Source organism: Pocillopora damicornis, chromosome 3 (genome assembly GCF_964200805.1).
Source record: "Pocillopora damicornis chromosome 3, jaPocDami1.2, whole genome shotgun sequence".
Classification (NCBI taxonomy): Eukaryota; Metazoa; Cnidaria; class Anthozoa; order Scleractinia; family Pocilloporidae; genus Pocillopora; species Pocillopora damicornis.
The window spans coordinates 26,673,052-26,700,011 of NC_142672.1; the positions used below are offsets into that span (position 1 = coordinate 26,673,052).

Here is a 26,960-nt window from a genome sequence, read left to right on the forward strand (position 1 = left end):
TAGATTCAGAACTGCTTCACAAACAGAGTGTGATATTCAAGGCATTCAGTCATGGCTAGTGCATCCTGAAGATACTGATTACCCAGTATCCATTGTTTTGTATTTTTGGGACAGTTTATTCTGTATTTCCTGTTTATTTTTCATATCCCTTAATTGTTTTTTCTTCAAGAATATTTTTTTCTCTGCTGGCTCCATTGCTTTATATTATTGTTTTTTCCTATGTTTAATCATCAATTTTTTTCTTTCCTCTCTATCAACTACTTTACATGAACATGTAGCAAACAGTAATCTGTATTGCCCTAAAGTATTATATTTCTCTAGTATTTTTCTAATGGCATTAACAAGTGAAGCCATTCCATTTATGTTTTTAGTGTACTGAATAGGGGACATGTGTCTTTTATTATAAAGCAGGGGGGATACATATATTTTGATCTTTTTGTGGGTTTAAAGGTACAACTGATGCAGTATGAACAAAATGATATCAAAAACCCTGTACATTCACTATTATGTATTATTTCATTCTCAAGAATTGGCTTGCTTTGAAGTGAATCAGTTAATAGTCCTTCACTCTCAAACAAATTATCCAAATTTACTTCAGTTTCACAAACATCTACAGTTCTTGGAAGATTAGCTGGTGATTACTTGTTGCATTCCAAACTTGATTTACGACATATCTTTTTGCCTTTGTTAACAATGGTGGGTAAGGATGAGTTGTAATTCCAGTAATTACATGATTTCATTATAGAGTAGCAAAGAGAGTGTAGAGCTACAGCACAACTTAGATTAAAGTTTATGGTTTCATTCAGCCTGTTTTGAGAAACTATCCTATTTTGAATATTCTCAATTTGTACTCCTCTTACTTCAAATATATCATTGTTATGTATATTCTGATAATAATGCACTAAAATATCAAGAGACAGTACTTCAAGAAGAACACATGTACCTTGAGGCTGCCCCTACCATACAAATCTCTTACATGAGAATCAAATATTTTGAACCCCATATTACTATTGCAGTAGTACACCCTACTGTAAATATGAAATTGGTGTAGCTTTCAAATATGTGTGACTCAAAGGCTCTTGGTAAAAATGTACAGTACTGATACCCCTCTATAGCAATTTCTTGGTGAACAGTACCAGAGTAGCTCTCACAGTATTCCATTTGATAATCAGTATCAAACACATTTAATGCTATTGGTAATTCTGACTGCATTAAATATGCCTGTCTGGCTAATCATGACAAACTTGAATAAAGCTGAATTCCAATATTCATTATTTGTATAAGATCATTTGCAGAGCTGATCCCTTGTGTGTCATTGTAAATCAATGAACACAAACTCATTGCAACACATTTTTGTCCTGCATTCTGTCCAAAACTAACTCGTTACCTTGACTATAGGAAGCTACTATTGTTTTGTTAGGGTCAACATATGTTGGAGGGCCAGGATTTTTTTCTGTCTCTACTTAACTTATAGTTGCAAAAATTTGCTAAACGAGCTTCGTTCTTGCAAGAACACATCAGTTTGTTACAAGAAAACAATTTCAAATATCGACTGGTACGATATTTCACCTTTCATATACATTGACGAATTCTTTCACAAAAGTTAACCTTAAATGTCTTTTTATTTAATAGTTTTTTAGAGTTAATATAACAGTGTAATGTAGATGATATGGGGATACATGGGAGGCAAATTGCATAGACAAATTTTTCTAACCTTTCTGCTCTTGTTCCTTAAAATTTTAAACTTCGTATTGGTATTCTGCTTGGTTCACGTTCACGTCTACATACACGATGAGATTTGCATCTATGCTTCTCTCGATTAACATTAGATAGCTCGGTTGATATAGCATGTTTCTCGATGAAAGGTTCCCCGATAAATGTTCGCTCATAAAGAGATATCTTATATGATTCACGGAACGACCCGTTCCGAAAACGCTCGAAATCTTTCAGTGTGGGTCTACCGCGAACGATGTAGGCATATTTTGTATGCGTTTTGAGCGTCTTATACACATTGTCTGTGCTGATTTTGCACCGCGAAAGCTTCTCTTCGTCCGCCATTTCACCATCCTGTGTGCTCATTAGTCAAAACGTTACGCATGCGTGATGAGGACTTGACTGCGATTTGCGACCGAACGACGAAGAAGAACAAAGCCGGAATTTCCCTCGGAAAGCCCGAGTAATTAATTCTTTTAGTCCAGGGGCAGAACAGGCAGATCACACTATGTGTTAATGATTAGTTATTGTTGACATTAACACTTGTGGTATATTTTGGCCTTCATGGGCCGTTTGAGGTGTTTTTTTACGATATTACTTTCCGCAGTATGAATGCAATAAGCTCCATGTGAAAAAGCACATTGGCCGAGGAAGCTTTGGGGAGATTTTGGTTTCTCTTACCGAATTCCGAATTACACGGTTCTTAGAGACACTTAGTTCGTGGTAAAGGGGGACGCAATAAAAGATGCGTTTAATCACGTCCTTTATCATGAGGAGCTTTGGCCCCGAAAAAAATTTGCAGCCTGCATTCTACGAAGGCGCTACATTTCTGTCCTCAGTATAGAGAATTACATTAACGCTTGCGGTCGGTTGGTGTCACAATAAAAAACACAAAAACACAATAAATCTTGCATTAGAATCACTTGGCGTGATCTCATCATGGAGGTTGAAGTCTTGGATCGATCGGCTGAGCTTTCCAGAGTTACGGGATCCAATCTCGACCCCAAAAAGTACTGGTATGTGCTTACGAAAAAGTTAAATGTGAAATCAGGCCGAACGCTTTTGCAAACGAATTGTTTCGTCGATTCCGCAATGACTACAATACCCTCTATCCCGGCAGCAGGTCTCAAGCGCACCAACAAAGGCTGTTCGTTCAACGCCCGGTAACCAAACAACATGTAGGGTTGCATCTTCAATTGGTATCTATGCCAGACTAATTAGACAGGGGGAATTCTAGCAGATGGATTCGCGAGGTCTCAAAATATAATCCTGTTGTTGATGCAGTAAACCAAATCGCTCTCGACCGTACACTTTAGGCGGGAAATGCCTCTAGTCAAATAATCATGGGAAATTGCAAAGATGTCAGCCAAGAATAGCCGAGCTTGACAACGACATTCGGGAACTAGTAAAGGACAATAATTATATAAGTTAACAGTGGATGCCTCGACTTTCAGTCAAAAGAAAGAGACCAGACAAAGAGAGGTCTCCTGATATAAATTAGTGTGAATTCAATTTTCGTGCCCTCTTGGGTAGTGTACACCTGAGGGTTACTTTTAATCTCTTCTATACCCTTCTGGGTAGTCTATACCTGAGAGTTATTTTTAATCTCTTCTAATCAACGCAGTTTCTAGACTTTAAAAGTTCAAAACCATGACATGTATAAAGAAGGGTTTGTCGGAGTTAGCCTCATAAAGGCCAAAGTCTTCGATCATGGAGGTGAAATCAGCTTTACCGGTGCCGCTTTTAAGGCTATTTTGAGTTTCTTCTTTTTACGTGTCGAGCGAAATAACATTGAATGCGCAGCCAACAGTAGGTAACTTATGTTGGGAGCGAAGTAACTTATTTGATGGAGCGATCTAACTATGATGCGATGTAACAGTAATTATTTGTTACACATGAAAGGTGACTCATTAAACTACAAATGAAAACATGGGGTAAATTTCTCGAGAAACTGTGGTGCTACGTCGGAGGGTGTTACAAGGTACTTTCGTTTTATTAACTGAGTTGGCGATGTAAATTAGCCACCGTAGCGAGTTTCTAAAACTGACATTCCGTGCGTTATCCCTTCGTCAGAGCGAATAGGAAAGGCTAAAGCTTTGACAGTAAACTAAAGCTGAAGACACATTTTTACTAACGTATAATTTTGTTCTTCATTCACGGTAATCCGTTCGCAACTGCAGAATGTAACGTTACACTCCGCTTTTAACAGGATTCCTCAATTTTCTTGGTTACTTTGCTTATCAAATATAATACAATGTAATATCTCTTCGTAAATTTAAATTTTGCTTCCCCAAATTTGCCACAATAGCTGAATTCTAGGCAATAATATCACACATATCATATCTTTGTAATTGAGAAAGATGCTCTAACAAAAATTTGATTAATATAGAAATTTTACCGTGTGTCTACACGTATATTTCTGCATTTATGCAAAGCCTACCTGTGGCCTTCAAAATACACTTCACTTCACTTCACGCAACGCTACACTGTTTGTATGTACGCTGTACCATTCGACATTACGCTAAGCCATTTCACGCAACGCTACACTGTTTGCATGTACGCTGTACCATTCGACATTACGCTGAGCCATTTCACACAACGCTACACTGTTTTTATGTACGCTGTACCATTCGACATTACGCTGAGCCATTTCCCGCAGCGCTACACCATATGTGTGTACGCTGTACCATTCTAAATTACGCTGAGCCATTTGACGCAACGCTACACCGTTTGTGCGTACGCTGTGCTACTCGACGTTACCCTGAGCCGTTTAACTCAACGCTACACCGTTTGAGTACTGTATTGCAAATGAGTGCTAAGCTATTCGTAATTGAGCTAGTCCATTTCACAATCTCATGATCCAACTCAACATGGGCTACTAGACCGTTTCTCATTTGGCTAAACTATTCATGTTTAGGGCGTTCTGTTTCACGAAGGAAAACTAGACTGTCTATAATTTGGCCATGCCATTCTTTTGTTAGCTATGCTACCCTGCAGCTGATCCTTACACCATCTTTGTATTTGCTGATCTATTTGACATCCTTGTATTTTTGGTGGTGACGGCCGCCCATAGCTAATCATGACAAAGTTGAATAAAGCTGATTTCCAACATTCATTATTTGTATAAGATCATTTGCAGAGCTGATCCCTTGTGTGTCTGTAAATCAAAGAACACAATCTCATTGCAACACATTGTTTTCCTGCATTCTGTTCAAAAACTGACTCGTTACCTCGACTATAGAAAGCTACTATTGTTTTGTCAGGGTCAACATATGTTGGAGGACCAGGATTTTTTTCTGTCTCTACTTAATTTAAAATTGCAATAATTTGCTACACGAGCTTCATTCTTGCAAGAACACATCAGTTTGTTACAAGACAACAATTTTAAATATCGACTGGCACGATACTTTACCTTTCATATACATTGACGAATTCTTTCACGACTGTTGAACTTAAAGGTCTTTTTATTTAATAGTTTTTTAGCGTTAACATAACAGGATAATGTAGATGACATGGGGATAGATGGGAGGCAAATTGCATAGACAAAATTTTCTAACCTTTCTTCTCTTGTTCCTTAACCTTTTCAAACTTCGTATCGGTATTCTGCTTGGTTCACGATAATGTCTACATACACGATGAGATTTGCGTCTATGCTTCGCTCGATTAACATTAGGTAGCTCAGCTGATATAGCATGTTTCTAGATGAAAGGTCCACTCATAAATGTTCGCTCATAAAGAGATACCTCATAAAGTTCACGGACCGACTCGATATCTTTTAGAGTGGTCTACCGCAAACGATATCAGCATATTTTGTATGCGTTTTGAGCGTCCTATACACAGTGTCTGCTGATTTTACACCGCGAAAGCTTCCCTTCGTCGGTCATTACTCCATCCTGTGTGCTCATTAGAGAAACCGTCGCGCATCCGTCAGACTAAAAAAGTTACGCATGCGTGATGATGACTGCGATTTGCGACCGAACGGAAAAAAAAAAGCCGGAATTTCAACTCCGGCGTTTCCCTTGGAAAGCCCGAGTAAATATGTAAAAGGATGAAGGGGTAAGTTTCTAAAGAAACTGTGGTGCTGCGTCGGTGGGAGAGTATAGCAGGTAATTTAGTGTTAACAACTGGGTTGAAAACGTAAATTAGCCACCGTAAAGAGTAAAAAAGCTGACGTTTCGAGCGTTAGCCCTTCGTCAGAGCGATTGACGAAGGGCTAACGCTCGAAACTTCAGCTTTTTTACTCTTTACGGTGGCTAATTTACGTTTTCAACCCAGTTGTTAACACTAAATTACCTGCTAAATATGTAAAAGGATTTTGGTGGTTGTGAGAACTTGAAGAAATGTAAAGTTGCCATCTCGGCAGAGTGACAAAACTAATCTCTATCTCCTATTTGGCTTCGCGTGTTTGAAGGAAGAACAGTCCCAAAATTAAAGCATGTGTATCTTGAGATAAAGAGTACGTCGTAAATGAACATATTTACTTTTGTATGCATTGCGGACCTCTGGAAATGACAGTGCAGTAGACCGCTGGATTGTTTTCAGTTCACCCACGTTGGAGCTAGACCAACATGGCAGCCGAATTATGTGGCAATTCTTGAACCCCAAACGGAATTCGAAGTTAATTTCTACGTTTTCATTATGGGGAAAGACAAGAAGGGTAAAAAACGTTCGACCGGCTTGACAGAAGATATCCTTGAATCAAAAAGTGTTAGACCTTCAGGAAGAACGAAACAACGAAGGGATAGACAGGGAGAATCGGAAGACACGGTAAGATCAGATATGTTTGGATTGATTGTGAAATTCGGTTCTCCTTTTAGTGAAAGCACCGTCAACTTTGACTATTTAGCGTATAGGTGGAAGATTTTTTGACTGCACTTTTAAGGAGCATTTCCAGAAGGACATAAAATTGTTTACACTAAGTAAGGCCCTCGTGTTTGTTGTGTGCTATACTGTATAATTATCTGTACGTATCAGCGAGAATGAATTTGTATCAACAATACCTAGAAATCGTGGTATTCTCACTTTTTCTTAAGGTTGGCCTGAGGTTTTTTTTTAATTACACCCATATCCGCAGTTGATATGAGCATTACCGAGACGTTTTTGGTTTGAATTTGTCTATCGTCAGCCCGTGCAAGGCTCCTTGAGCACGTTGGTGGACTCAAGTGAAAGAGGGAGCAAAACTAGCAAGCAAGCAGACACGGGATTTGGGCATGTTTTAGAAACAGCTGTCTTGCATTTTTCTTCGGGCTTCTGCTTTTTTTAAAAGTACCATTTCTCGTGTGCTCACATTTAAACTTATCTTTAGTGACTGTGAGCCTTTAACAGTCTTCTTCCCTATGTTTTGTGATGTTATTGATTTTGACATTAATTTTGACATTGATTTTTTATACAATATTTAATTTGAAATGTGTCTTTAATGTATGAACCATAGTCTTTTGTATGTCAACAGTTTGTTGAAGAAAAGCTATCAAGAAAAATTCTAGAACAGGCAAGAAAGCAACAAGATGAATTGGAAGCAGAGTTTGGTGTGGCTTCTGGCTCAAACAAATCATTAAAGACAGCACAAACACGTCTAGGTCCACCTGAGTTACAAAATTTGGATGCAGGCGAGTTGGAATCAGATGAAGATGATGCAGCATCAGTTGCTAGTGAACAGTTCTATGAAAACATTGTGAGTTATTGTTATCCCTTTTTGATTCTATGATTATGGTGATCAATAATTTGCATTTATGTTGCAGTCACTTCTGTAGATCTTGATGTTTCAACTGTATGCCACTAGTCTTCTCTAGATGATCAGGTTGAATAGATATACATCACCTCCTAATAGGTTGATCAATTTGAAGCTTGAACACCCAACAACCAACAAAATGATCAGCTCCCAGTTGGCTTGTTACTGTAGCTCATGTTGGAGCTTTGAACTGATAGGTGTGTAAAGTATAATGCTCTGCTGTGATCCTTTTTGAGTAGCTGAGATTTGCTTCTCTGTGCTTTACAGGAAGTTGATGAAGAAGATGAGCAAGCGTTTGAAGTATTTATGTCAAAAGATACACCAGCTAGGAGAACTCTGGCTGATGTGATCATGGAAAAAATTCGAGACAAGAAGACAGAAATAGAAAGTCAAATGTCAGGTTTGAGATGAAGATCTTCTGCAGTATTTACTAGGAAAGACTCATCTCATGGGTTTTTTTTAAATTTATTATTATAATTACTCCCCAAGTTGTAGGAAGGATTAGATATTAATTCTTTGCACTGGCTGCCATATATTTCTTTAAATTTTATAACTTGGGATTTAATGCAAAATTAAATTATATCCCCTTGCTGATATTTTCTCACTTCTTATCACCTTTCTACCTGAAAATATATGGATGGAGAAATTCATTTTTATCACTCCAGAGATTGAGAGGCTCATTGAATCAAATAATGGGTTTAACTTACTTGAAAATTGGATTTTATTTTTTGTTCATTTTTGTCACAGAAAGATCTACAGCTCCACAGATGGATGAGCGGCTTGTTGAAGTTTTCAAAGGGTATGTAACTAAGGAGCATGTAGCTGTGCTTTTATGTGGAAATTTTAGAAGGATCCATCTTCACTTGACACAAATATTTGCCACTACTAATTTTCTTTTTAACTTAGTTGAACAGTTGTTCAAGGTTTTTTTTTGTCTAGGTGGAGAATCTGAGGTCATTGTGTTATTAATGTGAAATGATACTTAAAAAACCAAAACCTGGACATTTGAAAAAATCTCAATATACAAATTCGTAGAAGATTTGGTTGATATTATGAAGCTAAATTTTCCAAATCTAAATGTTGTCAATCCTCCTTCAGAATCAAAAGTAATGAGATTATTATAAAAACAAGGAGAGTCTGAATTACTTCAAATTAAAAGTAAATTCATGTTTGATGTGTTTATAGTGTTGGACAAATCTTGGCTAAATACCGATCTGGGAAGTTGCCAAAGGCTTTTAAAGTTATTCCATCTCTCTCGAATTGGGAGGAGGTAAGTTTAAAACAAGGATCCAGTACATTATTTCATTTTTCAATGCCTCAACAGGGATTTGACCCTTTGACTCCCATGAGTGACCAAGATAGAATTTCTCCCCACAATTTCCATACAATATCATGCAGAAAAGTGATGAGAATAGAGAGAAATATCAATCAGGGGATTATTAGTTGATCCAATAACAAATTCTCAGAACTAAAATCATAAGAATTGTGGCAGTCATTTAGGAGAATTAGTAATGAGATCTTGGGTGTGAAAGGGTTAATGTTCAGAGCATAGTCCTAGCCCTCTTCTCTGCCATTCATTTGACCAGGTGCCTTACCCCTTTCTCTAATGAAACCCCTACCTTGAAAGAATTGAGGATACTTTAAGGTACATATACTGTTCACTGTTCAGGTGCTGTATATAACAGAACCAGAGAGGTGGACTGCAGCAGCCATGTTTCAAGCAACAAGGACATTTGTGTCAAATCTCAATGTTAAGATGGCTCAGAGGTTTGTTTTAATGCCATGAAGATACTAACAATGATTTAAGTTAAAGTTTTTTTTGTGCTGCTTAATGTTATGAAGCACATGCAAGTTTTTCACATTTGGGCCTCAACAACTAATTGAAAAGTTTGAGAGAGCATTGTGTTAAAGGAATGATGTTTTACACAAGCTTTTAGAATGCATATATGTGTTCTGTTTATTGGGGGATTTTGGGTGGAGGGGAAGAGGTGATTTCTTGTTGTTTTTTAATCATTTAGGAGTAAAATTTGCCTTTTGTAAATTGATTTTCAACAATTAAAGTTGCCAATCTATATTAGAAAAATCGTTTTGAATCACAGTGAAGATGTATTTTGTCCATTCTACTACTAGATTCTTCAACTTAGTGTTATTACCAAGAGTGAGAGATGACATTACAGAGTACAAACGACTCAACTACCATTTGTACGTGGTAAGAACATTTGATATGCACATTTTCATCAGTTAACCATTGATACAATGTCAATTAACCTTCTCTCTGTCTTTTCCAGGCTTTAAAGAAGGCATTGTTCAAACCTGCTGCTTTCTTCAAAGGAATTTTATTACCCCTGTGTGAGGTGAAATGAGTGATCTATTGTACCATTTGTCAAGTAAATTTTGTGAATTTTGTTTGTAGCCTTTAATCTGCACAAAATTATGTCTCTTGGAAAAAAAAAAAACAACAACAGTAATCCCTCAATCCATTGAACTCTCAGGCAAATGGAGAAGGAAATATTTTGCAAGCAAACAAAGTGTCACTTTGTATTCTTAGCATTCGTAAAAACTAGTTCCCAGAAGAAATTTCAGTCATCTCAAACTACAAAAATTATTCCCACAAAAGACAAAGAGACACACTTCAGTATTCTGCAATTGTTACTTTTCACATCAGAGGCTTGGGTATCAAGTACATCAGATTGTAGGAATTATGTGCCAAGGGTTGTGCTGCTGGTGAACTCATGACAATCGCTGATTATTTTAAATTTAAGTGGCTTGAATTCTTTAATTCTTTATTTAATTCAGTATACAGCTTGATAACATAGAGTCTCCTCTGCAGCAGTTGTCATGTCTAGCCGCACAAAAAAAAAAAAACGCGAGGAGAAATCTTACCTCTCGCGTATTCCTTGCGCTTTCCTCGCGCTCTCCCGGGCCGTGCTTGCCTCAAAAACGCAATAGAGTGGCGCAAGTGGTGCAGAGTACACAAGACCAAAAGTTTACTGCGAAGGATACTGGATAGAATAATTTAGCAAGATTGTTCTTCTGAGTGATATGCATCAGATAGTCTGAGGAGGAGGGAAATGCAACAAACCACGGTGACGTTTTGAAATATTTTTTGTTGCTTTTCAGTCACGAACATGTACCTTGCGTGAGGCAATCATCATAGGAAGTTTGATCTCCAAGACTAGTATACCAGTTTTACACTCCAGTGCTGCTATGTTGAAAATTGCTGAAATGGATTATTCAGGTAACTTTTCTTCTTCCTGTTTGTTTTTATTTCTCATAATGAATAAGGTTAAATGAGTGTAGCCTTACAATTTGTTCACCCGCACACATGTTTCAAGACAGTCTAAAGTTAGGCTTGATCAGCCGCTTCTCAAGAAATGAGCCCGCGCTCTTCCTCCAAATTCCCTCTCTGAGGGATCGGAGACCGAACCTAGGAAAAGGTGGAAGTCGATTCGAAGTTGAAGTGAACTGTACATTTTTATACGTGCATCTGTTTTAATGATACGTTATCCATGGTCTGATTTGCTTGATTATCTTTTTCGCTAGGTGCAAACAGTATTTTTTTGCGACACTTTTTTGACAAGAAATACGCGTTACCCTACAGAGTGATTGATGCTGTCGTTTATCACTTTTTACGGTGAGTAGTGCGGTCGGGGACTTAAATTAACGTAATAAGGTCTTATATTAGTGGGTCGTTAAGAGCCTATTTCACCCAGAACAATTACTGTAGCTTAACTTTGAGGCATATATAGAATTTAAAATATAACAATTTCAAAATGTCTCCGAGATTCACCCCTAGGGCTTCAAACGAGGCAGCAGAAAGGGTGTGTAGCGTAGGGATCCTACGACAGCGGAAGGAGAGCAGGATGTTTTGATTCGACCGTTTTCATACACGTGGGGAATAAATACATTTAGGGAAAGCCCATTCACCTTGGTAAGCTCTTGCTTAGCTTTGCGTCATTGATAAGAGGGAGTTAAATTTATTGCATTTTCATTTCAACCCAGGTTCTTATCTGATAAGCGTATTCTTCCAGTCCTGTGGCATCAAAGTTTATTGACATTTGTTCAGAGGTAACTTTGGTGTATTATTAAAATTTTCTTCGTTATGTTAAGCTTTTAACTGATTGTGAACGTTGTATTTAAAGCGTTAGTGTTACTCTTGATGTTTTACTTTGTCGTCGATCGTAATTGTGACGACCAATAAGAGACCTCCTTAAGAAACAGTGGAACTCCGTTAAGTGCTAACTGTCCTCGCAGCGGATTTTCTTAACTTGTGAGGGGGGAGGGTAGAGGGGCTTAGGCGCGCGTTGAAGAGGAAAGGAATTTTTTTTTGAAGACTTTTTTTGTGACGTTGAATCTTACTATACCGTAAATACTCAATTAAAAGCCGCGGCGTTTTGAAAATATTTAAGCGTTACACATCACATTTCTTGATACTGAGACCAGTTAGATCCATCAGTTACGGTAAATCATTGGGCCAGCTACAATCAATCGTTTGCAAGTACTATAATTTTTGTTTAGCTCTCGTGGCTTGCTCTTTTGCTAAGATAGATTCTCGATGGCCTGGTTTGTGATTTGTACACGTAAAATTGTAATTATTGTTTAGATTACCGATTAAGGGTTGGAAGTAAATTTGGTTTCTAATAATTCTTTTCTAAACTCCGCATTGTTCAAATTGAGTGCAGTTTTTATTCAAGAACGGTATCTACGGGTGATTCTGCTTCCATCTGCGGTGTCCATCCGGAGACGGCTTTCAATTCAATAAATACTCTACGGTTTGCTTTAGTGGACCGGGAAGAAATCACCATAGATGTAAGACTGTATCAAAGAAGAGCGTGGATGGTTTGGGACAGAGAAGATTAAAACGGATTTATCACTCGCACCACAGATTAATAAAAGGTGTTGCATATGTTGCAGGTATAAAGAGGATGTATCCAGTGAACAGAAAGACGCGTTGATGGAATTATGTAGAGCGCAGGTCCATGATCAGGTAAACCGAGTGTGTTTTTTGTTCTTTGTCCTTCTCCGATTGTTTTCGGCCTTTTAGTTTTAGCCAGAACTAGACCTGGTTTTGGATCAATATCAGTATCTGGGCAACTGCCCACCCACCCCTCCCCTAACCCATTAACAGTCAATGTTGGGTTAGGGGAGGGGTAGGTGGGAAGTTGCCCAGATACTGATATTGATCCCTGATTTTTTACTAAACGTGGTCTGCCCTCGGTCGGTTGGTAGCTAAATTTTCAGGGATAGTCGCCAAATCTGTGTTCGGCAAACAACTGGTTTGTTAACTTTTTAATTTTTTCAGTAATTTTCATAATCTGAGGTTAAAAAAAGGATATACGTTTGCATGGAATATCATCAGTTCCCCGTTGTTGCATCTTTCTCCTCATTTTATGACATACGATTGCCGGCACTGTCCTCTAAAATTTTATTTTTTGCAATCATTTTCGAATTCCCCAGCGAAATAGCAACTTTGGAAAACCTTAAGCTTGAAGCACTGCAAAGAGTAATGAAGTGTTCCTGAAGTAACGATGCACATACATGTATGACCTGTGTTTGATCGCTTTCAACTCATTGAGATTCTTTCTCTTTCGTAGATTACCCCTGAAGTTCGTCGAGAGTTGAGCCACTCCAAGTCAAGGGATGCAGAAATAGAGCCCATGGATGTTTAAAAGACAATTTTTCTCTACATTAATTGTTTACTCCTTAGCTGCAGAACCAATTCGAATTTCCAGAAATGGAACTACCGTCGAACAGACTGCCCAGAGCACATGATTATCCAAAAAACTGGAATTAACCCCAAGGGTTTTGTTTTGGCGCAGAACGCTTGACATTTAAAAAAGCCAAAGTGGTTGTTAGCAACAATTTGTGCTGCAAAAATGGGTCATCGTACATTTTATCTCTTTCTTAAATGTTTATGCAAACTATTCATTTTGCAGCGAATAAGTGGTGATAAAACGGATTTTTGCCGGAATTGTCTCGGCCATGTGGGTATAACAAGTCTACGAGGGTCTACGAAATCGCTGTTTTCGTGCATCTTTGGAATTTCGTTAACTCTCCAACTTTTGTGATCAATTCAAAGAGGAGATACGAATACTTGTACGTGAGAATGTTTCTAGCTTACCTATGGAATGATTCAAAAGAGAGTTTGCCACTTTCACGACCTGCAAATAGCTCTTTTGCAACCAACGAATAACTACAGGTCACAGACTGAGAGCTTTGAAGTTAGATGATACTTTGAAAATCCGTCCAAAGATAAACGAACTCAGAGTCTCTCTTTGAGTTAGTTTTTTCTATTATAAAAAAGTAACTCTATGTTAGCGTGTAGAGTGGTATGTTGCCCGCACCGATCAGATCGCCGCATTTGGGTATGTATCTCGCACTAATCAGATTGCCGCATTAGGGTGTGTATCTTGCACCAATCATATCACAGCATTCACATCACACACACAGGGCAAAGTCCAGATAGGCAATAACCAATCAAGGAGCACTCTTTGAAATATTATCCTTTCTCGTGTGCAATGTATCTTTACTTGAGATCGCAATATATCTTTGGTTGGGGGTCTATTAGAGATACAACAGAGTTTCAGTTGGTTTTCGTGGTAAAATTACTTAGAATTATACTTTTAAAGCAACTTATTGTTGACAATTAATTTTGATATGCTCTCTGTTAGAGGAACAGGTAGAAGCGTATTCTCTCACGCAACGCGCTCTCCCTCCAACGGGGAATATTAGATACTTAATACACTTCGTCTCGGGATACATCTGGACTCTTGGGGAAACAAAACTGTTTCCCACGCAACCATACATTAAGTGCTTTGTTATATATTTAGAATTTTCCTTAAACAATCATATGGCGAAAACATGCTGTTGTATTCGGCGCGCGGGCAACATCTGAGCAATTGTATCCTGGTCACGACACACACAGGAATCAACCAATCAGAGTGCTCGTTTTGTTGAGTAAAATTCTAGGTATATAACAAATGACGTTGTGTGAGGAGACCAAACAACAGCTGCGAGGGAAACAACATTAAGCGAGGCACCGATGCATTTGATTTTTGCTCAGAAGTATTATAGACAACAGACCACAAAATACCTGTGTTAGTTCAGATAAATTTGGTTTTTTTTTATTCTCTCAAGGTGAAGTAATGCGATATTTTCGTCCGTTTGAAAGTTACACAAAGTGTTCCATCTTAACTCGCTCAACCAAAAAAAATAACTCGGGCATGTACGCATGCTTATGTTTACTAGATGTTACTTTACTATAACATGCAGGACTGGCATCTTTAAAATAAAATAAATACGGTGGTTTAAATTCGTTGTTCGTTGAGTTTTTTTCCCACACAGGTTCTTTTTCCTCCTCTTTGTCATATTTCTTAGCCTCTTGATTTTCTGCTCCGTCTTCAAAACGATTTTAAGTTACAACATACGCATGTGTCAGGATGGGAAAGAGAGGAAGAACTTAAGAAGTCTCTTCGAATGAGTTTATGGCAGGAAAACTGAACCCTCGCTGAACGGGGCTGAGTGTATAGATCTCTACAGAAAGTGCTCCCTAGCTAATCTTCCTCGCAGCCGATTCTTGGGTTATTACGCAACGCGTTCACCAAAAATCTAGAAGCATCCTCTAGAGGAGCATTGCGTGATGTCCTTCATTTGGTATGTCACTCAACGCTCCAAACCCCCCACCCCCTTCTCCACTAGTTCCCACCCAAGGGGATGTTTCTCTGAGAACAGGTTGCGTAATAATGCCAGAAACGGCTGCGGGAAAAAATTATGGTAGCACTTTTGTGGAGAACTTAAAACCAATACGGGGATACTCGGCCCCTAAAGATATCCCCGCTTCAGTAGTGGTCCAACTTTCCTGCTGGGATTAAGTTGCCTACATTTTGCATTACCAATATTTAGACAATGGCGCCCAATGTTTGACGGTTTAGTGACAGATTTTAGATATAAGTGTCCGATAATGGACATTAGGGCCTGATTTCAGACAAAATTGTCCAAAATGTAACAGTACTGTCCGATTTTAAGTAAGAGTGACCGCGTTTGAATAATTTTATCCGATATTGTCAGACACTACTGTTTGATTTTAGACACGCACTAGTGTCCGATATTAGACGCTATACTTGTGTCCAATTTTAGGCACTTAAACGCTTTGGACACCAATTTGGGACACTAGTCCCGACCTTATGAATCAACGTGAAGCGTGAAATACAAAATATAAAATAAAATATGTGGAAATTTATTTTTAAAAAAAATAGAATTTTCATTAATAAATCAAGAATAATTCAGTCTTTTTGTTTTTTTCGCTTCGTTTGTTTCGTTTTGGTCGTTTCGTTTGTTAGTAGGTCCAACTAAGCTGACCTCGCGTGGTTCGGCGAGGAACGGCATGCTATATTTTTCGCCTTCGTCCGCTTGTGATGACGTCGCGAGAAAAAATGTTCTTCCTATTCTCGAACGCCTTGATCGAGCTCTATGAGGGAAAGCTACAACAAGATAAAATTTAAGCCGGAAACTGCAGTTACCACACTGGAAAGGTACAATTCAAGTTTGAGGTCAAAAATATGTCTGATGTTTAGTGCATAACGTCTGAGGAGGAATACAACACTTACTTCCATTACATGACTCTTTCTTCGCTAATGTAATAATCTGGCGCTTGTTAAGGCCCCTCCTCCTTCTTTGTCTTTTGCTCGTGGGAGTTTTGACACTTTTTGACGCGACAACATAAATAAATAAGTAAAAATATAAGATAAAAAGTTCTCTAGGAGTTAAAAATGTTGGGAAATTGTTGCGCGGTATAGGAATTTTCAGTAATCAGCGCCTGGCGATAGATATCCTAGCACTTGAACCCTACTTCCATGTTTGTTTGGCCTTTCCATGGCAATCACGAATAAACATGTTTTTTTAAACGACGTAATTTGCTCCGGAATAGCGCCATCGTGTTCGCACGACAAAGAGTTGGGAAACATCGGAATGTCCTGGAAATCTTCTCATTTTTCACCAGTTTCGCCTCCCCTTTATAAATATTTCCTCCACTTAAGTTTTTTTACAGTATGCAGTGCTGGAGCGACGAGTGAATATTTTTAGGGTCATATCCTGTGCCATGAAAATCTATTGTTTTGCAATACTGATCTAAAAAACAATTAAAATACCTTCTCCTCTGAATGTGTTTTCCTGATGACTCTCACTAAACAGGAGAACAAAAGATGTGTGTTTTAATACTTTTGTTGTTGTTGAAAAGAAAATTGTTTTTTTAAATGTCGCAACTTTTCCTCCTACTCATTATAGGGCGTCGCCGCACTTTTCACAGCAAAATAAATACCTGGAGATCCCGGATAAGCCAATTAAACTGCGGGAACTGTTCATACTGATTGACAATCGGAAATGTGATGGTTTATGATAAAAAGCCTTGTACTCAACTGAGATAACTGTAAGTGGATGTGAGTCGAAGTGTGTTCCACTACGTACAAGATGACTCGAAATTTGTGGTCTTTGCTTGCGTTAGTCATCATTGTGGTGGGTTGCTCAGGTATGTGAGTTGCCTTGTCGTCAATTTGAGTCGTTGATCTGTTGAAAACGCCCGTCAATTGACAGAGTGATATCTTGAGGGAGCGACTTGCATTGCACAGGTTTCTGATAGCGGAAACTTCTCTCTGCAGGAGTATTTTTAGATACTTTATTTTGTAGCGTATTCATCACTAGTGCTTTCGGTTTTCTTTCCTTGGCTCAACTTCACCAAATCCAGGAAATAACCGTTTTTTTTGCTACAACGTCTGACGCGTTAAAGTTATCGAAGAGCGCGCCGAATTTTAATCATAACGTTACAAAACTACCAAAAAAATCTGTTTGATCTCAGTTAGCTTTAAACTTGATAATCACACTTCGCTTGTTGATAAGTCAAATACTTATGCAATGGTTGTTGTTGAAAGTCTACGTAAGGGTTTTTCCAATTGGTTCTAATGGTATTTTTAGAAATCTTACTCGGGGGACTGCTTCTTGCAGACGTGACCTCTACTTTGACCTGTTATTTTTTCCATGCCGTCCTTCATCACCTCTTACTTCTGTTTACTGAAGAACAAAGCACTTCAATTTCACAAGTAAATGGGTTCTCGAATTTATTTTTGTTTCTCCTACTCGAAGATTTTACGCTGTTTACCCCTTATTGCCACGATTTCGATCCTCCGTTAGGCCATAATGAAACACGCACCGCAATTCCTCTAATTTTGCAGTGGTTACGATTGTTTCTGACCTATGATTACTCAGCAAATGTTAGCGTAACCCTTTCAGTGATTTCGCTCCCTAGATCTTTTTATCAATTCTCCTTACTATTATAGATTTCGTGTGATTTAGTGTAACCTTAAGCAACATTTTCTATCTTAACTCTCTTTACCTTTCTATCAGATTTCCTACAGAGGCTGTTAGGAGAAATTACATATTGGTCATTTTTGGGAGTTAAAAGGTTATGCTTTGTGGATTTGGTGGTATTGATTTGCAAAATTAATAGAAATTTCTATTTTTTGGTTTACAAATGACCAAATCATAACTTTCCATTTTCAGTGTAAGTCCAATTATTTATTTAATCCTTTAATTCCATGGGCAACCACAAAACATTTATGCAAATTACATTATAAATACAAAATCAAGAAGACAAGTGATAAGAATAAAGAAATTAGGGAATTTTTGGTTGATCTGATACCAAACTCTCCAAACCAACATCATAAGAATTGTATAGTAGACAGTAAGGAGAATTACTAATGAGATCTTGGGAGTGAAAGGGTTGACCAAGATTTATCATGACTTAAGTATAATGTGCTTTGTCTTTAATTTTTAGGTGACCTTTGCAATGAAAAGAAATGCACTGGTCAGGGACAAGTTTGTTCTGTTGACAAAAATAACAAAGCTGTTTGTAAATGTAAAGATTCTTGCCCAGGGTCAGACAATAAAAGAGTCTGTGGGTCCGATGGTATCACTTACCGAAATCGCTGTCAACTGGATATGACATCCTGTAAGCTTAGCATAAACATTACAGTGGTTTCTGTTGGTAAATGCGGAGGTGAGTTGAGTGCTCTTGATAATAAGTAATGTGTAGTTAAATAAAAGGAAATCCTGCACCAGTGCCAAGTGTACCATTTAGATGGACCATTTAGTAACAAGGAGTGTTGTTACTCCCCCCCACCTCCCTCCCTGGTGGGATGTCAGAGACTTCCCTGATTTTCATTGAAGTCAAAGCAGAATGGTCTTGTGGGTTTACCAGAGGTCAAATCCAAGTTCAATTATATTTATCAGCAATCATCTCTCTTGACCAGTTCATGATTTCAGGTTGCCATGGGAGACTTGAGCTTGGAAACCTTTCCCTAGAAAAAACAAATTAGATGCAAGTTCTTACCCAGGTTATCATATTGTGAATAATCAATTATTATTGTCTTTTGCTTGTTCTTTTTCTTCTTCAGAGATCCCTTTGAAAATCAGCCCACAACATCAGTCTTCTCAAACTCTCTATGCTGGGAAGCCTGGCAAAATTGAATGCAAAATCATTGGAAATGCTGCCCAATACTTGTGGCGCAAAGTTGGCCTAAGAAGTCTGCCATACGGTAGAGTTGTACCTCGCAATTTCAATAAACTTCTTTTCCGCCGAGTCCAGTTGAAAGATGCCGGGAGATATGAGTGCCGCGCATATTCAGGATCAATGCGTGTAGTGGTTCCAATAACTGTTGTTGTCTTGGGTAAGTTGATTTTTTTTTTAATTAGATGATGCTTCAAATATCTGCTACTGAAAAAACTAACCAGTTAATCAAACTATGGCACAATTTCCAAAGGTGATCATGCAGGTCATGTGTAATTAGACATTACTAAATATCCCAATTTTATTTATGAATCATACTGTCTGGTAATTAAGAAATTAGACTCTGTCTTTGTGGTTGTCAGATTTTGTTTATTTCTTCTATGATTACAGACCAAATTTGTCTCCTGGCCTTCCCATCATCTTTATTTTGAATAAAGACAGCCAGTCAGTCAGTCAGTCAATATACCAATCACTCAGGAATTAATGTGTGAATCAATTGCCAAATGTTACCAGTGTGAGTGTCTGGTAATTAGTTCTTAAAAGAAATATTGTTGGTGAAATTAACTGAAATTTTGTTGATTTAGACAGAAGTGTCTTTATAATGAGGCCTATTTAATTAACTGATTAGTCAATCATGCTGTCAGTCATTTAGGCACTTATTTCCTCAAACCGTCAGTCAGTTGGCCAATCAGGTAGTCATGCAGTCATTCAGTTAGTCATTCAGTCAGCCAGCCAGTCAGTTGATTGGTCAGTCAGTAAGTCAGATAATCAGTCAAGTAGTTATTGAGTCTGTCAGGTTAAAGTCGGTGGGTCAGTCAGTTAGTCAATCAGTCAGTTGAGTTCGTGTTCAGACTGAAAGGAATTTTTTTATTACTTTACATCACTGCTGCCTGCATTTATTACAGATCCCAAGACAAAGGAGACTGCTGTGGCGCCAAATCAAGTTTGCAATTTGGAAAAACTTATTGGTACAGGGACTGATCCATCCAAGTTCAGTACTCGATGGTATTTTGACAGCATGGAGTCCTTGATGTGTGTTTCTTTCCTGTACAGTGGAATTGGTGGCAATAAAAACAATTTTAAGACCAAAGCTGAATGTTTGCGGAAGTGCTCCCATGCTGGTAACAAAACCTTTTATGATATTAATTTATCAATAGTGTCTATAATGGGAACAAATTCACATAAATTGACCTTGAAAACACAACTTTTCTTTCAGCTGGGGATGTCTGTGCTCTTCCTAAGCTGCCTGGTATTTGTATGGCCTATTTTCCCAGATGGTTTTATAACAGCAAAACTAAAAAATGTGAATCTTTCATTTATGGTGGATGCAATGGTAATGCCAACAACTTTAACACCGAGGAGGATTGTAAGAAGTCTTGTTTAGGTAAGTTGAGTTTTAGGGAAATAAACATGTGGTTAAACCTTTACCTCCCACATCCAATTTGTAATTCTCCTTACTGTCAACTACACAATCTTTATAATGTTAATTCAGAGAATTTAGTAGTGGATCAACTTATTATCCCCAAGTTGATATTTTTCTTTACTCTCATCACTTTTCTGGTTGATAATGTATTGATATTGTGAGGAGAAATTCTGTCTTGGTTACTCATGGGAGTTAAAGGGTTCATTATTTGCAGCTTCGTATATATGCAATTTATACGAAACTGATGAGAATGCTTAAGTCAGAAAAATATTATTTAACAAAGGTTAAGAGAAGAATCAGGCTGGAAAAAAGCATACAGTTATGATCATTATGTGATGATAATGGCAGTAATGAATTGTGTCTTGAATCACTGTACAGTGTACTTGATGCTTTTGAAAATTTGTTATATCAAGTTGTAGAAGAATGATGTTGACATCAAATCATGGAATTCTGGATGAATGTGTTATATAGTTACATGTACCATATTAAAATTCAATAGCCATGTTATAGTGGATCCAAAATGTTGACTGGAAAGTTTTAAGGTTTAAAAAATTTACTATTTTCTTCTAACTTACAAGTATGCCTATGTCACTGACCCCTGCTTTATTTCTTTAAATAATTTTCCTTTCAGCGGATTTTGTTTGCAAATTACAGCCAGATGTTGGGCTCTGCAAAGGATATTTCCCCAGATACTTCTTTAATGACACATCAGGGCAGTGCGAGAAGTTTATTTATGGAGGCTGTGAAGGAAACAGTAACAACTTTCACACTATAGAACTGTGCCAGAAGAAATGCCAGCCTGGTAAATTAGCCATACATGTGCTTTGCATGGTCTTCGATTAAGTATTGTGATAAATAGCATTTACAGCAGTAACTCTTCAATTGTAGTTGGTATGATTTATTATTTGGTGCATGATTGATGTGGAGCTCTGTACAAACCTTAAATGTTTCATTTAACTCAAGGAATTTTCAAGGAAAGGAAATTAGTTAGTTTTGTCTCTAGAGACTTTAGGTGATTGTTTCCTTAGACTTAAAGTTTGACCTGTGTTTAGGTCAGAGGAGTTTTTTGAAGTTGCTTAGACTCACAATTTCTGTGGTTTTCTTTGAAAAAAGTGCAGTTTTTAATTAGTTTGTTAGTACATATCTTGAGAATTTATCGTATTTTACTATTGTTGTCCCTTTTCTTTTTTTCAGCATCTGATGCAGCTGTTCAAGGTAGGTAGTTGCTCAATTATTGATTTGATTCACTGTTCTTTTCAAAATGAAACTTAATTGGTAACCTACACTTGGTTGGTTGGCACAGACTAACTATTTAAACCTCACTAGCTAAGAAGATTTTCTGCTTTGCAAGTGAAAAGTTTGTAATTGTGTCAAAATACTTACTCTAACCACAAGAAAGACAATTGCTTATGTTTTTGTCTTTTTTTGTGTGCCATTATTTTTTATATAGATAAACCTGGCCGCTGTCCATGGCGTAGGAGTATTCTTAGGTTTTGTCCTCTGGGACAGGATACTTGTGAAACTGATCAAGAGTGTAAGGGTGATGACAAGTGTTGCTTTGATGGCTGTAGTCATTCATGTGCTCCACCATTGAGTGAAGTCAAACCAGGTCAGTGTCCCAAAGTAGACAAAAAGAATGGGACTGTCTGTAATAAGATGGGAGACATGTGTGACAAGGATGCTGATTGTCCAGCAAGTCGGAAGTGTTGTGACAATGGCTGCCAGAAAGACTGTGCCATGCCAGAATCTGTGCGTGCCTTAAAACCTGGTGTGTGCCCTCAAAACGACATAATTGATCCAAAGCTGTGCAAAAGTACAAAAAATGCATGTGATGTTGATGGTGATTGCTTTGGCCATTTGAAATGTTGCTTTAATGGGTGTAATAAGGAGTGTTCTGTGACACCAAAGCCTCGTCCAAAGCCAGGGGAGTGTCCCCTGAATGATTATATACCACCTGAACTGTGCGAGGTTACAGAAGACAACTGTAAAAACGATCAGGATTGTAAAGGAAGGGATAAGTGTTGTGCAACAGGATGTAATCTGGATTGTATAACCCCTCCCATCATAGAGAAGCGTGGTCAGTGCCCAACTGTGGATTATATTGATCCTGAAGCTTGTGAAGAAACAACAGATCAGTGCAGTGTAGATTTTGATTGTAAAGGAAGGGACAAATGTTGTGCAACAGGCTGCATAAAGGAGTGTGTAACCCCTCCCATCCTAGAGAAACCTGGTCAGTGCCCAACTGTGGATTATATTGACCCCAAGACTTGTGAAGAAACAACCGATAACTGCAGTGAAGATAGTGATTGTAAAGGGAAGGACAAATGCTGTGCAACTGGCTGCATAAAGGAGTGTGTAACACCTCCAATTGAACTTCCTACCACCATAAAGGATGGTCAGTGTCCTAAACCATGGAAGGGACTTGATGGTATCTGTGACCGACGGGGGGACATGTGCTCTGGTGATGATGATTGCAGTGGACTGCAAAGGTGCTGTTTTAATGGGTGCCAGAAAGATTGCATTGAGCCTGTACCTTTGGATAAACCTGGTGAGTGTCCAAGCCCTTGGAAAGGGAAAGATGGCATTTGTGATCGTTGTGGAGACATGTGCAATGTAGATGTTGATTGCGATACTTCTGAAAAGTGCTGCTTCAATGGCTGCCAGAGGGATTGTGTTAAACCTGGCACTGGCAAGAAATCTTCAGGGAAGCCTGGTCAGTGTCCAATTCCATGGAAACAGCAACCATGTGACAGAAAGGGAGATGTGTGCAGGGAAGATATCGACTGTAGTTCTGGAAGCAAATGCTGTCACAATGGCTGTCAGAGGGATTGTGTCAAACCAGGTGAGGGTATCCAGTTACTTTCATTATTATACTTTCCTGTAAGTTGACTCCCAAAGTAAATCACAGGTAAGTTTTGTTTGTATTAGTTTTGCTTTACTTGGCTTTGTGATTAATGCAACCCTCTTGAACTAGATTGTGTGATTTTGTCTCAGTGATTTTTCACTCAAGACATGTTTTGTTATGTGATGTGTAGTTTGACTGCTTTCATTTAAGTAGTTAAACATCTGCTATAATTTAGCTCTGTAAATGTGGTTTTTGAATTGAAGATATTTTATCTGTATCACCTTTCTGCTTAAAAATGTACAAATATTGTAAGGATATGTAAATTTCCTCTTTGTCATTTGTAAGAGTAAAAGGGTTAACCCTTTAGCTTCCAAGATCTGATTGTTAATTCTCCCCTCTAGCAGCTACAGATTTCCTTGTAAATTAGTTGAGAACTTGGTGTAAGATCTAGATAGCAGCTTCTACCTGATAAGTTTGAATATTCTCATCACCTGTTTGCTGAATAATGTATGGATATTACTGGGAGAAGATTCATGTTAATCACTACTGGGAGTTAAAGGGTTAAAAAATTACCAGGATCTTCAACTTACAGTGATTGTATGTATAACTTGTAATCAAACATCCTTGTTCTATATACAGTTAAATCTGTATTAACCCTTTAACTCCCAGAAGTGATGCAAATTTAACTTCTCCCTACAATATCAATACTTTTGCCAGCAAAAAAGTAGTGAGTATACACAAAGTTGTTATCTTGATCTAATGCCAAATCCTCATCACTAATCCACAAGGAATGTGTAGCAGCTATAGGGGCAAATTAATAGTCAGATTTCAAGGGAATTAAAGGGCAAAGCAGAACTTCATTTTAAGTGGTTGCCATGTGTTAAGCAGTCAGTTATCAAAGTCCCTAAATCATTTCCCCTTAAACACTGTCAGTAATTTTTACCACTATTAAGCAGTCACCTCTATTATGCAGTGGTAGTCACCATGTACTGAGTCCCAGTGGCCTGTTTCTATCGTCTTCTGCCTGTCTTGAAAGGTCATGTAAAGCAGAACCAACTAAGAACAAGCTCTCAAGTATACAGTATTTAATCCATATTCCCGCAGATCAATGGTAGTAGTATATTTGAGCAAGATTTTGAACATAAAGTGGTCAATTACAAAATGTATGGCATAAAAAGGGGTCTTTTACCGTTTTTTACAATACCCCTATTCTGTGAAACCAGTCAAACTGCATGTATTAACCCATTTAGCTCTAAGAATGACTAAAATCTAATTTCTTCCTACAATATCACTCCCGAATCATGCATTAAGGTCATGAGAATAAAGGAAATGGTCACCAGGGAAGGAACCTTTTGATTGGCAAACAAATTCTCCTTGTCAGCACCTTAGGAAATGTATAAAGAACAGTGTGGAGAATATGCATACTGATGTTAGAGTGTAAAGGGTTAAGCGGTCACCCTGCCATTCCCCCTAGCTTTTACTTTTCATAATTGATCTGTATTTTTAAATAGAAAATCTTACAAAGTGCCAAGAGGAAATGCAATCTGCTTTGGACAAGTTAGCATTGGACCCCCCTCTCCTTGGTGTTTTTGTTCCACGGTGTAAGCCTGATGGTGATTATGAGGACCAGCAGTGTCATGAATTGTACTGCTGGTGTGTGGACAAGGATGGAGAAAAAATACCAGGTACAGAGGTACAAGGCACAGCTGTCTGTTCCAAACGTGGTAAGAACACAAACTACCTAAAATATATTATTACATACCTGTGCTTATCAAATCAATTTGTTGGAGAATTTAATCTTCTAATTGCTAGCATTTTTGAAGAAGAGCCAATTGTGTCAAAACAAGCTGGTGAATTTTCCTAGAAGTTCCCAAAAAAATCTAGTTTTCATCGCCTCCCTCCCACCATGAAAGGTTTTGGTAGAAGTATTTGAGTTTATTTTAGATGATATATTTTTTCTCTGTACATGTATAGTATGAGTTTTTCCTGTGAGGGTTCAGAAAGTGATCAGTGTGCACTAGTTGGTGACTGACATCTAAAGGTTTAATCTGTTGGTAAGAGGCTTGCAACCACAGGGCGAAAGTTGGCAGATATAGCACAATTTTCTTTTGAAATGGAGCCTTCAATTAATCAGTGAAATTTAAGGTAGCATTAACATCAAGTGTTGCCAAATTGTGACTGTCCTGGGAATGGTTAGATGGCTTTCAGGCTGAAACCTTGCTTGGGAGGTCTGACTTAACCCAACAGCTGTGTAACTATTCACCCTGAAATTTTTTAGACTAGAACTAAAATAAAATTCTATATTTCACTCAACAGCAAAACCTGGAACATGTCCTAGACCTTGGTTGGGTCAAGAGGGGGTTTGTGACTTGCTTCCTGACATGTGCCAGCATGATTCTGATTGTGATGGAGACCACAGGTGTTGCTTTAATGGATGTCAGAATTTCTGCACATCTCCAGGTATGAATTTCACTAAAATAGAAGAACAAAGAAAGAAATGAAGAAATGTGGTGAGCAGGACAAAGATACATCTGTTTGCATATCTTCTTTATTGTTCTTTATACATTTCCCTAGGTGCTTATAAGAAGAATTGAAAAAATTTTAACTTATCAAATTTGTTGATCAATAATTTGGAATTCCTTCATTTCAGTTGGTATCAAACTCTGTGCAAGGCACAGGAAGAGAGAGATCTCAAAAACCCATGGAGGACGCTTCCCAATAGGAGCATTCATACCTTCCTGTAAACTAAATGGTGATTATGAGGAGGTACAGTGTCATGGATCTACTGGGTTTTGCTGGTGCGTAGACAAGCTTGGCAATGAACTGGAAGGTACTCGAATCAGAGGAGAACTAAATTGTACCACTTCAGGTATGATGTCAGAGAATTGCAGGGCACTTTCATAAAATTGCTCTAGTTTTATTTGTGACCCTATGCTATGGTGGTAACAGCTTCAAAGGGTGCATTGTTCAGGATAATCCAGATCAGGATCATTTATCAGAGATCACTTGGATTGCAGTGCACAAAGGGATTGGGGTTTGGGCCTAGTATCAGTTTCATGACAGTAAGCATGAAATTTCAGTATGCTTGAGAGTGGGAAAGAAATGTTGTGCAGAGTGATGAAATTCAAATCCCATGCCAATGGAATACAGCAGATCAGTGATCCAAGTAATCCATGTCCAGGGTGGATTCAATGAATCAGTGATCTTAAAATGGATTCCCTCTAAAGGAGTGCAGTACATCATAATTATTCTTATCCTGATCACACCAAGGGAATGCACCCAAACACTTAATTTGAAATATATACCTGAACTGCATTGTGATCAGCTGTTTGGAATTTCTTGATTTCAGTTGGTACCAAACCCTGCACAAGACAGAAGGAGAGAGAGCTCTCAAGGAACCAAGGGGGTGTCCCCTTAATAGGGGCATTCATAACTTCCTGTAAACCAAATGGTGATTATGAGGAAGTCCAGTGTCATGGATCTATTGGGTTCTGCTGGTGTGTTGACAGTCTTGGCAATGAAGTGGATGGTACTAGAGTGAGAGGAGAACCAAATTGTACAATTTCAGGTAAGATATTGGAGAGCTGAAGTGCCCCTTTGTGAATTGCTGTCTTCAGTTTTTAATCTGGCAACAACAGCTTCAAAAGGTTTCAAATAGGGGTTCACAGCTATGTATGTAGCTGGATCATCCAGA

At 38.1% G+C, this 26,960-nt stretch overlaps 2 protein-coding genes and 1 long non-coding RNA gene across 8 annotated transcripts in view; 2 read left to right on the top strand and 1 right to left on the bottom strand.

Annotated features, from left to right (window-relative positions):
• Positions 1-6,201: 6,201 nt before the first annotated feature.
• Positions 6,202-14,753, top strand: LOC113684322 (bystin). 2 transcript variants are annotated; one of them, XM_027201669.2, is made up of 13 exons: positions 6,204-6,480; positions 7,163-7,384; positions 7,709-7,841; positions 8,189-8,240; positions 8,627-8,711; positions 9,111-9,208; positions 9,572-9,650; positions 9,730-9,795; positions 10,562-10,679; positions 10,985-11,075; positions 11,444-11,509; positions 12,356-12,428; positions 13,036-14,753. In XM_027201669.2, the coding sequence occupies exons 1-13, from the start codon at positions 6,352-6,354 to the stop codon at positions 13,108-13,110; spliced, it is 1,287 nt and encodes a 428-aa protein (XP_027057470.2). In that variant the 5' UTR covers positions 6,204-6,351; the 3' UTR covers positions 13,111-14,753. The 2 variants fall into 2 exon arrangements, 1 of the variants encoding a protein (XP_027057470.2); XR_016184691.1 differs by lacking the exon at positions 11,444-11,509 and having other exon boundaries at positions 6,202-6,480; positions 10,985-11,372.
• LOC149049108 (uncharacterized) lies at positions 14,542-16,303 on the bottom strand. The gene is made up of 2 exons (XR_016184692.1): positions 16,048-16,303; positions 14,542-15,921 (listed from the first exon to the last, which is right to left on the bottom strand). It is a non-coding gene; the product is annotated as an uncharacterized LOC149049108 (long non-coding RNA).
• A 420-nt stretch (positions 16,304-16,723) lies between these two features.
• LOC113684323 (uncharacterized) overlaps positions 16,724-26,960 on the top strand; it is a 35,435-nt gene continuing 25,198 nt past the window's right edge. For 4 of the 5 annotated variants that reach the window (XM_089199332.1, XM_089199334.1, XM_089199333.1 and 1 more), the window contains exons 1-12: positions 16,724-16,964; positions 18,267-18,488; positions 18,886-19,158; positions 19,904-20,119; positions 20,215-20,382; positions 21,053-21,223; positions 21,616-21,636; positions 21,872-23,263; positions 24,778-24,990; positions 25,583-25,726; positions 25,917-26,135; positions 26,616-26,834. In XM_089199332.1, coding sequence (XP_089055458.1) covers positions 16,907-16,964; positions 18,267-18,488; positions 18,886-19,158; positions 19,904-20,119; positions 20,215-20,382; positions 21,053-21,223; positions 21,616-21,636; positions 21,872-23,263; positions 24,778-24,990; positions 25,583-25,726; positions 25,917-26,135; positions 26,616-26,834 — 3,316 coding nt within the window. In that variant the 5' untranslated portion in view covers positions 16,724-16,906. The remainder of the gene's footprint in view (positions 16,965-18,266; positions 18,489-18,885; positions 19,159-19,903; positions 20,120-20,214; positions 20,383-21,052; positions 21,224-21,615; positions 21,637-21,871; positions 23,264-24,777; positions 24,991-25,582; positions 25,727-25,916; positions 26,136-26,615; positions 26,835-26,960) is intronic. The other variant, XM_089199335.1, reaches the window with a different exon arrangement.

Bases quoted from the DNA above. Each gene is read 5' to 3' on its own strand.
- LOC113684322 (XM_027201669.2), top strand. From the start codon at position 6,352: ATGGGGAAAGACAAGAAGGGTAAAAAACGTTCGACCGGCTTGACAGAA. The intron at 7,842-8,188 runs GTTTGAGATGAA...TTTTTGTCACAG, and splicing joins AATAGAAAGTCAAATGTCAG to AAAGATCTACAGCTCCACAG. The intron at 9,651-9,729 runs GTAAGAACATTT...TGTCTTTTCCAG, and splicing joins TCAACTACCATTTGTACGTG to GCTTTAAAGAAGGCATTGTT.